We start from the raw sequence: 15,892 nt of genomic DNA on the forward strand, positions 1-15,892 counted from the left end.
TTTGATTTGGTGTGTGCTAGGGTGGCTGCCCACTTTGATTTTGGGAGGAGGAATATTTGGACGTGGTCTTCAGATCATCCTTTAGAGTTTCCAGAAACCATTTCCATGAAGCAAGTGACTCTACCTCCACAACAGCCATTGCAATAGGATATATATATACAATCATTAGGATAATTGCCTACTACTATCATAAGCTGACCTCCAAACTTGGTCTTAATGTGACATCCATCTAGACAAATGATGGGTCTGCATCCAGCCAAAAAACACCTCTTGCATGCATCCAGTTACATGTAACATGTAGTGAACAAGATTTTAGCACAATTTAAGTAGAATGTGCTCTCAGGATTGCTTCTCAAGTTCAAATCTTTTTGGACTGTCTTGCTAAAGCTGGTGATGCTTATCTTCTCAATTGTTCTAAACAAATCAGTGTACTTACTAACCAATCAACTAGAAGTGCACCTACTAAGTACCCACTCTTTCTGATAATTGTGAACTCCATAGTATATCTTCACAAGAAATGACTGAGCCCCGCTATCTATTGAAGCATATAAGGTCTATGGACAACTTTCAGCACAATGACCACTTATTCTTTTGTTGTCATTCCCAAGCAGTACAATTTTAACCCGGTTCCTCACACTATATTCTGTAATTACCTCTCTCAACTTTTTATGAGATTGAAACACTTGTCCAACAAAGAATGTTGGATTGTTGATGTCCTCTTCATTTCAAGATTTGAACTTTACCCTATGTTCCCCATCTGAATTTGGCAGCTCCAAGACCTCATCATCACTATCCTCATCATCACTTACTTATGCAGGTCTATTTATCTCATATGACTTCAGCTTTCTTCCTCTTATTTTCTTGTCGTCCTTCAGACCCTTCACATCCATTTCAACAGCATTCTCCAACAAGTCCTCATCATTGGCATCTATGTCATTGTCACTAACTATGAACTTCTCATCGTGCTCATATTCCTCGTACTCTTCCTGAATAAGACCATCTTGCTCAACTCACCTTTCTTCAAGTCAGTATGGAACACCGGTAATTTTTCACTAGTTTTCCTCTCAATATACTCAACTTTCCGTGGGCTAATAACCTTAGGAAGATCAGCAACTGGATTGGCAACCACATCTTCCCAATCAAGACCTCCCATGTTGTCATCATGATCAATAAACACTACTAAAGTCCTGACCTTCTGTACCACTGATGCCATCACATTGGTGTCATGGTTAGAAGCTATCACTCTCAGTCCATTAGCTAAGGTGTTCCCTAGTAACAACCAATAATACTTGATGTTGCTATTACTCACATAACCAAGCTAAACCACAAAGGACTCCAAGTATCAGTCTCACTCCTATCAAACCAGTCGATGTTCTCACCCACATATGACCTCAGATGACCAAATCCAACGAAAAAACCCCCATGGTGAACCTCAATACTGAACTCATCTGAACCAGGACCTATAATGCACAAGCAAATCAAATTGATCAGATACAACCTCTCAAAATTTTGAGTTTTTTCATGAAATTCTAAAACCCATATCAAAGCCAAAATCCTAACAAATTATCCCCAAATCAACAATCCCATCTGCCAAATCCAAGTTTTTCAACTCAATACTCTAGAATCACACCCTAAAATCCAATCCCTACACCTATCCCTACAATCAATATGGCAGAGAAATCAGGGTACTCACCGTAGTTCGGAGCCGGCTCCCCTTTACCTCGCAGTCTCACCACCATCCTGTCGCGGCGGCATCCTACACCACCTTCAGTGCTTCCTTCTGTGTGGCCTTCCTCTTTTCCTCCCCAATTGCCACCGCGCTGCCTCCCTCTGTTCGTCCCTGATTGCCACCGCGCAGACCCTCGTCGATCCCAGCAGAGAGGTAATTGAGGAGATAAATGAGAGGTCCGGCACATCTGAGGGCTTCTTTGAACATTTAGGCGGCCCAGCAGTGTCCCTGCCATGTGTGCGAATGGTGGCATCGCCATAACAACTAATAACATGTGGTGGAGCTAGATTGGACGCAAATGAGACCCAAACAGAGTTTAGGGGTCTAAAAGAGCGATTTGCTAGTTTGGGGACCGGGGTGACATAACTTCACAAGTTTGAGGACGGACTGTGCACTTTCCTAAAAAAAAATCCCCACCCCGCTAGTTGTCGGCCGCTGTCATCCCGTCTTGCGCCTCACTCCGCTTGCTACCTTCGCGCATTGCCACGCCGGCTGCTCTCGCGGCCCCAAGGGCTGCCGTTGCGACTGGTCCTGCGCTCCACCATGCCTCCGCTCTCCCCCACCATCGCCTGCAGACCTCATCGTTACTCCTCCGCAGCCCGCTCACTCCTCCGCCGCAGCTCCACGCTCCAACCGCCGCTCGCAGACCTCATTGCTTCTCCCTGCAACCCACTCGCCCCTTCTGCCGCGCCTCCGTGCTCCCACCGCCGCTCGTGGACCTCACCGCTGCTCCCTGCAACTTGCTCGCCCCTCCACTTCCACTGCATCTCCGCGTACCCGAACCTTCGCAGGGACCCTCGGTCACTCTGATGAGGTGGCATAATGAATAGGGAGTTCTTTCTTTGCCACTCGAGGCTTAGGAAAGAATGCAAGGAAACTTGTGACACGCATGAACAATAATTTTAATATGATTTTTTTAACAAAATTACAAATTGGTACGAGTTAAAAAATGTACCCCAATCATTTACTCAAAAGTCAGCAGATGAAATATTGATTTCGTCTTACCAGTGGTGTTGATTCATCATATTGTAATAAGGTTTCTTTGTAAGTCACTCCGTCCCTTTCGTCTGTTGGCACCTTCGGGATGGTTTCTTCCCAGATCGAGCACGTCAATTATGACAGCTCGTATTGGTATGCTCGAACCATACTATGGCCCTGTTTGGGACCGAGGTCCTCGGAATCGTGTATGCCGCCACAATCACAATCCTCAGAATCGCGCGGCGAGGCGCGTTTCGATTCTCGCGGCGTTCCATTTCAAAAAAGAAATTCTCACGGTGCCCGTTAAAAAAAAGAAGTGCGGATAAGCGTGCATGTCCCGGTGCGTTTGGCGGGATTACGGCGGTCCCCGCGCGGAAACAAACGCGGCCTAAGGGCAAGTACATTGCTACACGTCAGCGGTCTCATAGGTCGTCTCATGCAGTGCCATGTAGGATTTTTGATGATGTGGAGGAGAGAGAGCGAGGAGAGAGAAAGAGGTCGTTGCTTCGCGAAACAACCACCTCATGAGCTAAATTGTAGGACTACGAGACAACTTAACAACCATTGTACGAGTTATTGTTGCCATGCAACTCATAATATTTTATTTTTCTTATGCACAAATTAAGAAATTATATACCACTACCAGACAACTTATAGGACAATCCATTGTACAAGTTGCCTGTTAAATCATCTCAAGATTACGTGTCAATACATGAAACCGCCTATTAGGACAAGTACATTGCTACACGTCAGCAGTCTCATAGGTCGTCTCATGCAGTGCCACATTGGATTTTTGATGATGTGGAGGAGAGAGAGCGAGGAGAGAGAAAGAGGTCGTTGCTTCGCGAAACAACCACCTCATAAGCTAAATTGTAGGACTACGAGACAACTTAACAACCATTGTACGAGTTATTGTTGCCATGCAACTCATAATATTTTATTTTTCTTATGCACAAATTAAGGAATTATATACTACTACCAGACAACTTACAGGACAACCCATTGTACGGGTTGCCTGTTGAATCGTCTCAAGATTACGTGTCAATGCATGAGATCGCCTATTAGACGACACCAATGTACTTGCCCTTAGACGACACCCATTTCCTTGTCCTAATAGACCTTTGTCGGTCGTCAGTTGTCCTAAGTCATAAGTGGAAAAGTCATCTGCTTTGTCCCACCGCGGCACCGCGACTGCTCGGCTGCTCCGCTCTCCTCCACGGCTCCACTGCATCCTCGCCCAACTACGGCGTGGCCTCTCCAGCAGCGGAGCCAGGTCGCCCCTATCTCCTCTTCCCGGCTGCCCCTGTGGGGCCGCCGCCGCTCGCCAGTCGCACCCAGCTACGCCTTGCTCGCCGGCGTTGGTCTCGCCCGCAACTTGGCGCCGCCGGAAATCAATCGCCGAGGCAGAGCACGCGACTCGACCCACTATTTGCCCCCGTGGATCTATCCCGTCGGTCTGATGGCAACAACCATGGTGCAATACTGATTTTGCAGTTTTTTTTGGTTGCTCCGTCAGTTGCTGATCATGTTTGTGCTCTGACGCCTGCAGAAGAAGATTGTGCTCGGAGTGGACCTGCCCGACTACAAGCAGAAGAAGAAGGCGTTCAAAGCACTCTCCAACCTCTCTGGTATGGTACCACTTCCCCTCTTTCTGTTTTCACTGTTATCCACCAGTTCTGTCCAGTTTCGTTTGTGAATTCGTTGACGACAACAAATCGCTGCAACGTAACCTCAGGTATCGACTCCGTGACCATGGACACACGGGCGCTGAAGATGACGGTCATCGGCTGCGTCGACCCTGTCGATGTCGTGTGCAAGATGCGAAAGCTCTGGTTCACGGTGCACATCATCACCGTCGCGCTGTCTGAGGAGAAGAAAGATGATAAGAAAACAGAAAAGAAGCCAGAATTAAAGAAGCTGGAACTGCCGTACCCGTATCCGGGGTACGATTATACCGTTCCGCTTCCAGTGGAGTCGTTTACACTCGAGTTCTTAAACCGTATCACAAATGATTTTTCTGAAGAGCGCATAATTGATCGTGGTAGGTATGGAGGGATTTACAAGGTATGATTGCTTCTTCTATCTTTTATATTTCAAACACCACCACCACTATTTAGCTACAAGCCCATGTACCATATTAACAAGACGGTTTAACAGGGAGTACTTGACAATGGGAAATGCATTGCGGTGAAGAAGCTTCATCTGAAACCGGGGATCGAAGAAGAATTTAATAATGAGTTCAACAAACTTAAGAGGATCCAACACCAGAACACCATCCGGTTAGTTGGTTACTGCCATCATGTAGCACAAGTGCCTGTTGAGCACAACGGAGAATATGTTTCTGCTAGAGTGGAAGAAAGAGCTCTATGTTTTGAATACTTGGAGGGACAAAGCCTTGACAAGCATCTTTCTAGTATGGGCTCTACTTTCCGCATTTTTAAAAATAGTCATCTCTAAACTTTACATTGGTAATATGCTTTCTGTTTATTTGTACAGATGAACCATGTGGGCTTGATTGGTACATATGTTACAAAATAATTAGGGGAATTTGCGAGGGTTTACAGTATCTTCACAAGGGACTCGAGCATCCTATTTACCATCTGGACTTAAAACCAACAAACATTTTGCTGAATGACCACATGATCCCCCGGATTGGAGGTTTTGGTTTATCACTCTTTGATTCACTAGAAACCAACAACATATCAGAAGATATGGAAACAAGGTAAGTTAACGACCATCAGGAGTGATCAACTTATTATTAACTTCTTGTAAAATATGTTTTTCTGTACCATGCAGTGTATACATGCCACCAGAATACATCGATAAACAGCAAATCTCACCAAAGTTCGATGTATTCAGTTTGGGTGTTATAATCATACAAATAATGGCAGGAAAGGAGAGTTACTCCAAATACGCAGATACTCCTCCAGAAGAATTTATTCAGCTTGTAAGGAAAAATCCTATGTAATCATTTTTCACTAATATTGGTTTGTGTCTTACCTATAGGCATGCAATAATGCTGGCATCATGTTTCAATTCTGCAGGTACATGGACTCTGGGCAAAGCGGGTGCCAGAAACAAGTTGGAGATATGCTTCTCGTGAAGTTAGAGCATGCATCGAAATAGCGTTAAAATGTGTGAAGTCTGACCGAGTGATGAGGCCTACAATAACCGAAATTGTAGATAAACTGAATAAGATTTATATTGCTGAAGGGTCTTCTATAGATCAGCTTTATAGGACAAGGGAGTTTACACTCGAGTTCTTAGAGCGTATTACAAATAATTTTTCTATGCAGAACATAGTTGGGCGTGGTGGGTTTGGAGTTATTTATAAGGTATAATTATTACTTGCATCTTCTATTTTTCAAATGGCACTACCGTTAATTACAAGAATCCATGTGCCATAACAACAACAGATCTTCAACAGGGAGTACTGGACAATGGAGAAGAGGTTGCTGTCAAGAAGCTTCACCCAATGGCGTGGATTGGCGACAGGCAATTATTTAAGAATGAGCTTAATAATCTTATGAAGGTCCAACACAAAAATATTGTACGGTTAGTTGGCTACTGCAACCATACAACACAAATACTTGTTGAGTACAATGGAAAACTTGTTGCTGCTAGTGTGGAACAAAGAGCTCTTTGCCTGGAATACTTGCAGGGTCTAAGCCTTGACAAGCACCTTTCTGGTATGGTTTTTTTCTCTACTTAGACTTAGATTATATTAGGTTTTCTGCAACATTGTCAGCTACAAAATTTGGAAAGCATGATCAATTGAGTCGTCCTTGGATATATAAAAATAATTCATGTATGGGCCTGTCTTTTTCCCTGAGACCCTGATAGTTGTTGTGTTAGAGGGGTTGGGACTAGGGATGGCAATTTTCCCTATGAAAACCGAAAATCTCATTTACCACAGCACGTTTTCGAATCGTTTGCGTACAGGTGATATCGTTTCCAACCATTACCGTATTTAAATTTGAATTTTCGGATTTCTTTTATTTAACGATTGCCGGTTGATGGGAGTAGTACTCTGAATAGTTAAATAGTGAAACCGGCAAACTTTCCGATCAACCGGCAATCGTTTTCATATAGATGATATCGTTATCGACCATTTCCGATCGTTTTCATCCCTAGTCAGTGCTAAAATTTGCCCTGCGGAGGTCCATGGGCCCCCAAAAATTAAAGTGCATGTGTTCTATGGTCCGCGCATGGAGGATGGCAAAAGCGTTGAGCTGTTGAAGTGGAGTGGCCGCCAGCCCACCACCACCACTGCTCTGCTGCTAGCACTGTCATCGGTGAGGACTTAGGAGCACGGGGTGCTCAGGGAGGAGAAGGGCAGGTTGTTGAACGAGCTGCTGTCGCCGCAGTGGGCTCTCGATGGGAGGTCATCACCAAGAAGCATAGGTTGACGGGTTGCGGCCATGCGAGGAACTCCTCCGGCGGCTTGGCCGTTGCCAGCATGATGTTCCCGAGCTCTTTTACAGTACACAATACTACTACTTAGTAGTATAAAGTATATATAAGATCTACTTGTTCATTATTATAGATAATTTAGTAATTATTACATCGTAAAAAATGATATTTCAAATGGAATGGTCTTTTAAACTTTATGCTAGTGTCAAAAATAAAATTATAATGATGCCATTTTTGTTCTTTTACCATAATACTTTTATACTACCTATACTACTCATGTATACTACCTATACCACATGTGAAGGTTTTAGTAGTATACAATTAATCCTGACTGTCGGATGTTTTTATACTAGTCCTTTTCGAACATTAGTATAGCCTAGTATTGTGTACCGTAAAAGAGCTCTTAGGGGCAAAAGTGCCCCATTTAGTCCCTGTTTACAACTCCCTAGTACCTACTGGAAGATGGTGCTACGTTTCTCATAGAGAGGTATCCAGCATACGAAATAAGATTCTCTTGATCGTACAAACATATAAATGAAGTACAAAATTAAAGGTGATGACGCCCAGTACCTCAAAAATAGTTGGGTTATTTGGCTGAAATTTATCCATAGAAACACTTGATCCCTACATTTTACTTCTGGGTAACATGCTTTTTATTTACTTCTGTAGATGAGGCATGCAGACTTGATTGGGACACATGTTACAAAATAATCAAAGGAATTTGTGAGGGTTTACATTACCTTCATAATGGATCAGATCATCCCATTTATCATCTGGACTTAAAACCTGAAAATATATTGTTGGATAAAGACATGATGCCAAAAATTGGTGATTTTGGTTTGTCAAGACTCTTTGATTCGGTAGAAACGTATATAACGCAATCCGAAAATGTTACAGGAACACGGTAAGTTAATGATTCAGAATTAATTAATCAACTTATATTACGTTTTTCACAAATATATATATTGTATTTGATTTAATGTAGCGGATACATGCCACCAGAATACATCCACAGACAGACAATCAGTCCGAAGTTTGACGTTTTCAGTCTGGGTGTGATAATCATACGAATGATGGCAGGAACGAAGGGATACTTTGATTGTGTAGACACACCTCCAGAAGAATTTATTAAGCTTGTAAGAAAAAGAAACGATACATGGAAACCATTCTTTTGCACAAATAATTTATTGTACCTCACCGCTGTATATGCATGCCTTTTTCTGCATTATATTTTAATTGTGCAGGTACATGGAAACTGGCGGAAGAGGCTGCAGGCAGCAACAATGTCGTCGTACTATGCATCTCAGGAAGTGAGGACGTGCATCGAAATTGCATTAAGATGTGTGGACCATGACCGAGCGAAAAGGCCTACTATAGCCCAGATTGTTAATGAACTGAGTAACATTGGTACTGCTAAAAATTCGCCAGCAGGTCAGGTATACATTCTCACTGCTCCATCAGTGGATGATATCCTTTTCTTCACAATTTGCCTTCTGTCTGTAAGGTGATAGCTGTCAGGGGCTAGTGGCTAGCTATTTTAGGACAAAGGTATACAATAAAAGATTCAGTAAATATATTTAGCGTGAAAATATGTTCATGTTCGAACTACAAGTGATAAGGTATAGTTCAAATTTAAATAAATGTATGCGTTGGTTACCTACAAGTGTTCGAATTATCTATGTTCAATAGTAGTTAGATAACCGGACATACAGACATGTTTTTCTCTTGCTCTAATAATTGTATGTACAATTTTCCTGATATATATTTTTTGGAACCAATTAAATATCTAAATGATAATGATTTAGATTTTTAAGCATCAATTCACTAGCCTGCACTCTTATCTCAGATACTTTGTTGGATTATTTAATACACTTTCTGTATTGGAATGGCATACTTTTAATTTGATTAATTTGTGCACACTACTACTACTTACCTGTCTTATACGATTGTTATTCTTTTTTTTCTTGAGGAAAGAGTAATCATGAAGAGGACATCCATGATAGCTGTGTTCATAGTGAATTCAAATTTGTAAGTTCCTTTATCATATTCATATTTGGGATTAGTTCACCGATTAGCATTTTAGTAGCCTTCTTTAGCTTAGCGTGTCTCTTATGTGGTGTAATTGCACTCTATTACAAATTCTTGATTAAAGTAATGTATGATATAATCAGAACAGTAAGCTCACATGGTATAATTATTTTTTTCCTAAGCATTGTTGAGTGTTTAACACTACAATAATATTTTTACTGCGGACTCCATATACATATGGGAAATCAACTCACAGAGAGCAAAGAAGTACGCGGCAGAGCAAATGACTATCTTTGCTATATATTCTCTATTTTGTGTGGATCCGTAAAGAATTTAAATGTTCCTTTCTGAATGTAGACGGCGTGGAGGGCCTCGTTATTGTTCACTCACTTCAAATATTGGTTGCCCCTCTTAGTTGCACTGGTTGCCCTATTTTTGGCATGGCCTCGATTGTGTCCAGGTATATTGACGTATTACTTTCTTATAAGAAGTATTGACGTATTGTAGCTGAACAGGATCGCCTGGACACACGAGTATGTTGGCTTCACTTAACTTGCCTATGTTTCCAAAAATCTGCAGAGTCATGGTGCCGAGAAACTTGACGTACGTACAGAGCGTCTTCATCAGCAGGAACACCCAAAAGTACCCGTGCTGGTTTCTAGACTGTCAAGTGTCAAGCAAGCAAATGCCAATCTTCACAACTATTGTTTTCACAGCCTTATATATGTGCCATAATATGCATATGCTGATTGACATGAATAACTTAAACTTCAGTGTTGAGAAAATTGGGATCCTTTTACATAACCTTACTCCCTCCGTCCCAGAATATTATCCTAAAGTATTATTCGTTTTAGTTTTTCTACGTACATGCATCTTATTATTATGTATTTAGACATAGTATATATCTAAGGTGCATATACCTAGAAAAGTCAAAATGAATAGTAATTTAGGATGAAGGAAGTATGTGATTGTTCTTTATTAATTATATTATTAGATATTGTTAAATTCTTCTATGTCCTGAGAAAACCCTCACTATATATAAGTATGTCCAATTAATTATTGTTAAGCTCTTCTATGTCTTGAGAAAACCCTCTCTAATTATGTCCAATTTCTTCAGCCAGCTTCCTAATTTGTGACGCTTAGCACGGCGACTCGTTCTGGAGAAAACGGACTAAATGTTATAAGGTTGCGCTTTACTTGATTGGAAAACGTTGGATTATATCTACACACGAGTATCAATATTATATGTAAGGATGAACCCTTGAAGAAAAAATATTAGAAGGATGGAAGCGTTAGCTAGGGCAACCATTTCTCCAACTGTCCATGACATATTTGCTCTACTGATGACCCACAATTTCCCACTGCACTGCCCATATTACACCGGGTCGTGTTCCGAGTACCCGGGGCACGCGACAAATAATGACCCAGAATTCTCCCCTCGGCATGCCAAAAACTCATCCAATGTACAACAATAAACAAATCCTTGACGACCAATTCTGTTGCATGTAACTATGCAAGACCCCACTTTTGTCATAGCTTGTCCACCATCTTGTGTGCCTTGTTTAACTACCCAAACCTGCCTACAAGTGGAATCAACAATTTTTCTAGAAAAAAAAACATGTACGCACATGGAATCAGGAAGATTATTGCATATGAATTGCGGATAGATGTTACTGCCCATGCTGGCTACCCTTGTCGTTTATGATCGCTGGCTGCTATGCTATACCGTTGGCCTGGGCGATCCGAGGCAGGGAGTACGACGGACTGACCGTGATCTCCGAATTTGACCGGCCTTCGCTGCAGCTTCGCCCGCGCCGCGCATGCCCCCGCCGCGACTTTGACCGCAACCCGCAGCGACTATTCCACCCTACTACGTCTCTTCTCCCTCTCTAATTTTATTTACGGGCCACTTGTTGCATCCGCCACCTCTTCCTTTGGAAAAATCAAATAGAACCGCACGTCCACACCAACTCCCCTGCTATCGCATCGGCTTCTTCCTCCGCGCTCTGCGTATAAAGCAGCTGCCTCGCTGCTCGCCAACTCACTCTCGCCGCCACCGGCCCGCCAGCTAGCTGCTAGCTCCGCCACCATCCATCTCTTTGCTTTGCTTCGATTTAATTTCCTGGTGGCCGTCGAGATCCGTCATCCATGGATGAAGTGTGGTCCTGCCTGCAGGACCTGCAGCAGCTGCAGGACGGCGACCTCGCCGGCCTCCACCCTTCTCCCGACCTCCACGACCATGACCCCTTCTGGCCAGCTCTAGCAGAGTACGTGCACTAGTGCTCTGCCTGCTTCATTCTTTTGGCTCATTCAGTGGAACTTGACCGCACGCTGTTATTAACATTCATGTGGTGTGATCTGTGCAGCTGCGCTGCCAGCTTCCTCGCCGGCGACGACACCGCGTGCTTCGGCGTCGCCGGCATCGACCTCTCCGGCGGCTCCGCTACCGGAAATGCGGTGGACGGCATGGACACGGCCAGCTTCTTCGCCGAGAACGACGACAACCACCACCTGATGCACCAGCAAGAGCAGCAGCAGCCGGTGTACTCGTCCTCGTCGCTGTCCTCCAAGCGCTCCCTCTCCATCGACAGCGGCGGCTCCTCGTCGACCTTCTTCTCTCTCGACGCCGCCGCCGCGGGCATCTTCTCGTCGTCGCACCACTCCGAGGCGCCGGCCGCCACGCAGGACCCGTTCGCCGGCGGCGAGGACGAGGCGCTCATGCGGGCCATGGTGGCCATCATCTCCTCGGCGTCGCCATCCTCCTCCGAGTCCTCGTCGCCGCCGCTCAGCCAGGACACCACGGCCGCCCTAGCCGCCGTAGCGCAGCCGCGCCCGTGCGGGGGCAACGCAAGCAACGTGACCGTCAGGAGCACCAGCCTCGCCGTGGGGCCGGAGGGGACGACGTCTCTGAGCAGCGCCGCCGGCGGCGGCCGGCAGCAGGAGGAGGACACCAGGGCGGCGGCCGGCAGCAATAACAGCAGCCAGGTCTACCACATGATGTCGGAGAGGAAGAGGCGGGAGAAGCTCAACGACAGTTTCCTCACACTGAGGTCCCTCCTCCCACCTTGTTCCAAGGTATGCAACTGTGCAATATGCATCCATTCATTCTTCATTCAAATCTCCTTGGTTGTTACATTGTTATTAATTAGGAGTACCAGTTTATCTTTCCATGAACACTATCTGCATGGCATGATCACCATCCTTTGGTGCAAGTTTAGTTTCCACCTTTCACTTGTTGATCATAAAAAAAAACCAACCTAGGAGGAGCTAAATGTGTCGCCATTAAAAAGAAGATATATCTAACTCGTCTCGATAAGAACTCGAACTTGGGTGGTCTGGACATACATTTACACACCTTCAACTAGTTGGCATTCAGATTTATTGATAAATGGTGTTTGCTATATAAACTCTAAGGTCCAATGCAAAAAAAAAAAATGGTCTTGTTTGTTATAAAACTGTAATATTCATATAAGATTAATATAGGACAATATAATCTTAATGTGTGAGATTAAACAACAAATGATATCACCGATCAAGTTTGCTGAAAAAAGATTAAGCAATGCATTTGACATTATTTGTTGTTTATCTTTACATGGATATATATATAGATCCGTTGCAACAACTTGACCTGCGCTATTGTAGAGACAGTCTAACCTAGAACATAGTCACACGGACGAAAATATGAAATTCTAGGTTGTCAATTTACGATAGGATGGTCTGAAAGGGACCCCAAGAAAGTTGTGCCAAGACCTGTTGCTTTTATGAGGCAGAGAATAGATCCGATCCTCTGGTCTTTTTTCAAAGGTGACTTGGAAGGATGGAAGTCTTGCCACTATGTCCAGCCTTGCGATGGGTAGCAATCTTTTGGAAAGGACATTGGCAGAGGAAGGTGTTTAGAAGCGCCCTAGAATAGATTCTTAAGATAAATGGTCCCTAGTTGCACAAGCGGAAAAGGTCCAATACAATGCATGGAAGCTTCCAAGAGGAAGTACACTTGTGGATCGGAGCTAATTGTGACGGAGACAAACAGGGCTATCCTAGGATTATGTATTAATAAATCGCAGGAGCTGGTGGAAGCTTTCAGCAAAATTGTTTAAGTTGCTGCTAACAAATGACACTACTTTTGGTCAATGCATGGTGCTGTCTTTCTGTACTGCATCAGAATACGCAGCCAAAGGCATAACATACATAAATAGAAAAGAATTCTTTTGTTAAAGAATATCGCTATAGCATCTATTAGAATAAAAGTGATATGCATGTTTATCTTTTTATATATATAAGAAGATCAAATAATTTTCTTATAGCAATTTTTCTTAGAGGATGATAACAATAAAATATTTGCTGAGTTGCAAAGTAGGACTTAGAAAGTCAAGCATGTTAGCTGGTCCATAGTTTTCTTCTTTCCAAGGAAGACATCAGCCGAGGAAGGCGATTGGAAGGATGTCTACTACTGTGGCCCACGAATACGCAACTTGACAATAGTTGGTGCCCGAGGCACAAGCAACAACCACAAAAAGGTCCAAAAGCCTAAACAGGTTGTTAAGGAGTATTGGGTTATTGGAAGGAGAACAAAAGCCACATCACCATCTACATTACTTTACAGCTTCCAGTGGTTGCCCCGAAACAACCTGTCGCCTGCATAGAAGTAGAACTGGAGGATATTAATTAGCAACATGCTTGACCGAGCTGTCCTAATCAGCCGAGAGGACAGCAGGTTAGGTTAGGATAAGCCACCCGGTGAATGAAGTCCCACTAATCAGGAAGTGCTAAAGGATAAAGGTGATACGCAGCTTCCGACGTAGTTCCAATGGAGAAATTGAATGCTAACTTTACTTTAGAAACATTTAAATTCACCACTATAGCAGGATCACAGCAATATTCTTTCCTTTACAATCTTTCTAATATAAATATTAGCCATGACATTTTTTTTAAAAAAATAAAATTTGTTAAACCACCGTGTAACATATATACGTTGCATCTATCGCAGAAGGACAAGACGACGGTGCTGATCAACGCGGCGAGCTTCCTGAAGACGCTGGAGGCGCAGGTGTCGGAGCTGGAGGAGAAGAACGCCAGGCTGGAGAGGTACGTCCCCCGCGAGGGCGCCACCGCCGTGGCGGCGCACCACCGGAGGGCCAAGGTCCATATAAGCAGGGCGGCATCGGGCGACCGGCAGGTGATCAGCCTGGTGGTGATGGTGATGGTGGAGTGCGACATCGTGGACCTGGTGCTGCACGTCCTCGAGTGCCTCCGGTGGATGAGCGGCGTCAGCGTGCTCTCCGTCGACGCCGACACCTACTCGCCGCAGGCGCCGCTCAAGGCCCGCGCCAACATCAAGCTGCACATCACGGTAAAGCCTCATTAGCTCATGCTGATGACATTGTTAATTACTCTCTTCTTGCATTGCATCCCACTCAACTAATCTTCTCGTTTACGTGCCGTGCCATCTTTGCGAAAGAAACTAAGTAAAACAAGAAAAAGTCAGCATGCATGACATCTCTGGATTGAGTTTGGCCTGATTTAGAATTCAGGAATTATATATTATTTGCTCCATGTATAGGAAGGAATGGGTCCAAATAAAGCTCTTCTGCTGTAAACGGACAAACTACACACGCCATCCTGGCTGCTCATTTCGATCTTCTTGAGACAAATCAGCACGTAACTGTTGGTTGACTCGGTGTCTTTGTGATCATGGCAGGACGGCGACTGCTGGAACGAGGCGCTGTTCCACGAGACGATGACCAAGACCGTGCACGACGCGACCTCGTCCCCCTCCTCATCCTCCTGCGCCGCCCCGGCACCGCTCGTGGCCGCGGCCTAGTCAGCAGCAGGCCCGCCACGTAAGCCCCTGCCACCTCGGTTCTTCCGCCACAGGTTGGCTGTGAAGCGACCGGTTCAGCCATCGCCATGCGCGCGTGCTCGCTCCCATCCGCATTGAGCCCACATCAGTCAACGTTGGACTTTGAAGGGGTAAAATTAAACGTACCGGACGACGTGGTACGACGGGTTGGCATGGGTGGTTAACTAGAAAAGGTTATATTAGATTGTGGTTAGCAAGTAAGGAAACCCTGTGTGTTGCCCTAACGTGACAAGCGAAGTTGCAGATGATGGCACACTGAGGTTTTAGGTTGTATGATGCATGGTTAGTGGTAAGTACCGCCGCTTAAAAAAAAACTAGAAGAGAAAAGGTGGTCCATATGTACATTGTTGGCACTTGGTTACCAACATATAATGGAGGAATTTTGTACATAGGACAGAAGCTCGCATGAGCACTAAAGATGAAGAATTGTGCACGCACGAAAGGATTGTGGTGTCACCACATGCATTTGCATCGGGATCCAGTTCAACGCTACCTAGCAAGGCAAAGAATGCAATTTTTTTTCTTTCCGCAAGTGAGGGACCCACTGTAACCGCATTCTTATCTGTTCGCAGCGCACACAGGTGCTTCTCATCTCCGCTCTACTCCGCTCATTTTCATTTCCATCATCTCTCTTCTCTTGCGAGCTCCGATCTCATGTCATCTCGTGACGAGCTCAACCGCTGGAAGCACAATGTGACGACGGAGAAGCTCACAGCAAAGGAGGCCGCTACTGCCTGCTGGCATGGGGCAAGACCCTAATGCAGAACTGCCTATCACCGTCGGTTTTGGTCCCCTTTGGACATATTAACAACAGTTACAGGTTCTACACATTAAACGTATATGTGGCTCTTTTCGTAGTATCCAAGACGTATAAATCTTACTAT

General features: G+C 44.4%; 2 protein-coding genes and 1 pseudogene across 4 annotated transcripts; 2 read left to right on the plus strand and 1 right to left on the minus strand.

Moving 5' to 3' along the window:
- Window positions 1-16: 16 nt before the first annotated feature.
- On the minus strand, window positions 17-1,964 carry LOC140222855 (uncharacterized; annotated as a pseudogene).
- Window positions 1,965-3,859: 1,895 nt separating this feature from the next.
- On the plus strand, window positions 3,860-10,010 carry LOC117854801 (receptor like protein kinase S.2). Of its 3 annotated transcripts, none has more exons than XM_072293585.1 (14): window positions 3,860-4,161; window positions 4,257-4,335; window positions 4,443-4,771; window positions 4,865-5,120; window positions 5,204-5,429; window positions 5,504-5,654; window positions 5,752-6,042; window positions 6,135-6,396; window positions 7,790-8,024; window positions 8,106-8,256; window positions 8,365-8,556; window positions 9,095-9,148; window positions 9,506-9,608; window positions 9,728-10,010. In XM_072293585.1, exons 3-14 carry the CDS (start codon window positions 4,460-4,462, stop codon window positions 9,748-9,750), a joined length of 2,256 nt encoding a protein of 751 aa, XP_072149686.1. In that variant the 5' UTR covers window positions 3,860-4,161; window positions 4,257-4,335; window positions 4,443-4,459; the 3' UTR covers window positions 9,751-10,010. The 3 variants fall into 3 exon arrangements, with proteins under 3 accessions (XP_072149686.1, XP_034592944.1, XP_034592943.1); XM_034737053.2 differs by having other exon boundaries at window positions 4,019-4,181; window positions 9,090-9,148; XM_034737052.2 differs by having other exon boundaries at window positions 4,019-4,181.
- A 1,101-nt stretch (window positions 10,011-11,111) lies between these two features.
- LOC117854874 (uncharacterized) lies at window positions 11,112-15,450 on the plus strand. Its single transcript, XM_034737132.2, has 4 exons — window positions 11,112-11,415; window positions 11,515-12,223; window positions 14,136-14,498; window positions 14,847-15,450. Exons 1-4 carry the CDS (start codon window positions 11,297-11,299, stop codon window positions 14,967-14,969), a joined length of 1,314 nt encoding a protein of 437 aa, XP_034593023.1. The 5' UTR covers window positions 11,112-11,296; the 3' UTR covers window positions 14,970-15,450.
- Window positions 15,451-15,892: the final 442 nt, after the last annotated feature.

The sequence above is a fragment of the Setaria viridis genome, chromosome 5, assembly GCF_005286985.2.
Source record: "Setaria viridis chromosome 5, Setaria_viridis_v4.0, whole genome shotgun sequence".
NCBI classification, from domain to species: Eukaryota; Viridiplantae; Streptophyta; class Magnoliopsida; order Poales; family Poaceae; genus Setaria; species Setaria viridis.

Bases quoted from the DNA above. Each gene is read 5' to 3' on its own strand.
- LOC117854874 (XM_034737132.2), top strand. From the start codon at position 11,297: ATGGATGAAGTGTGGTCCTGCCTGCAGGACCTGCAGCAGCTGCAGGAC. The intron at 11,416-11,514 runs GTACGTGCACTA...TGATCTGTGCAG, and splicing joins TTCTGGCCAGCTCTAGCAGA to CTGCGCTGCCAGCTTCCTCG. The intron at 12,224-14,135 runs GTATGCAACTGT...CATCTATCGCAG, and splicing joins TCCTCCCACCTTGTTCCAAG to AAGGACAAGACGACGGTGCT.
- LOC117854801 (XM_034737052.2), top strand. The intron at 6,043-6,134 runs GTATAATTATTA...GATCTTCAACAG, and splicing joins GGTTTGGAGTTATTTATAAG to GGAGTACTGGACAATGGAGA. The intron at 8,257-8,364 runs GTAAGAAAAAGA...TTAATTGTGCAG, and splicing joins CAGAAGAATTTATTAAGCTT to GTACATGGAAACTGGCGGAA.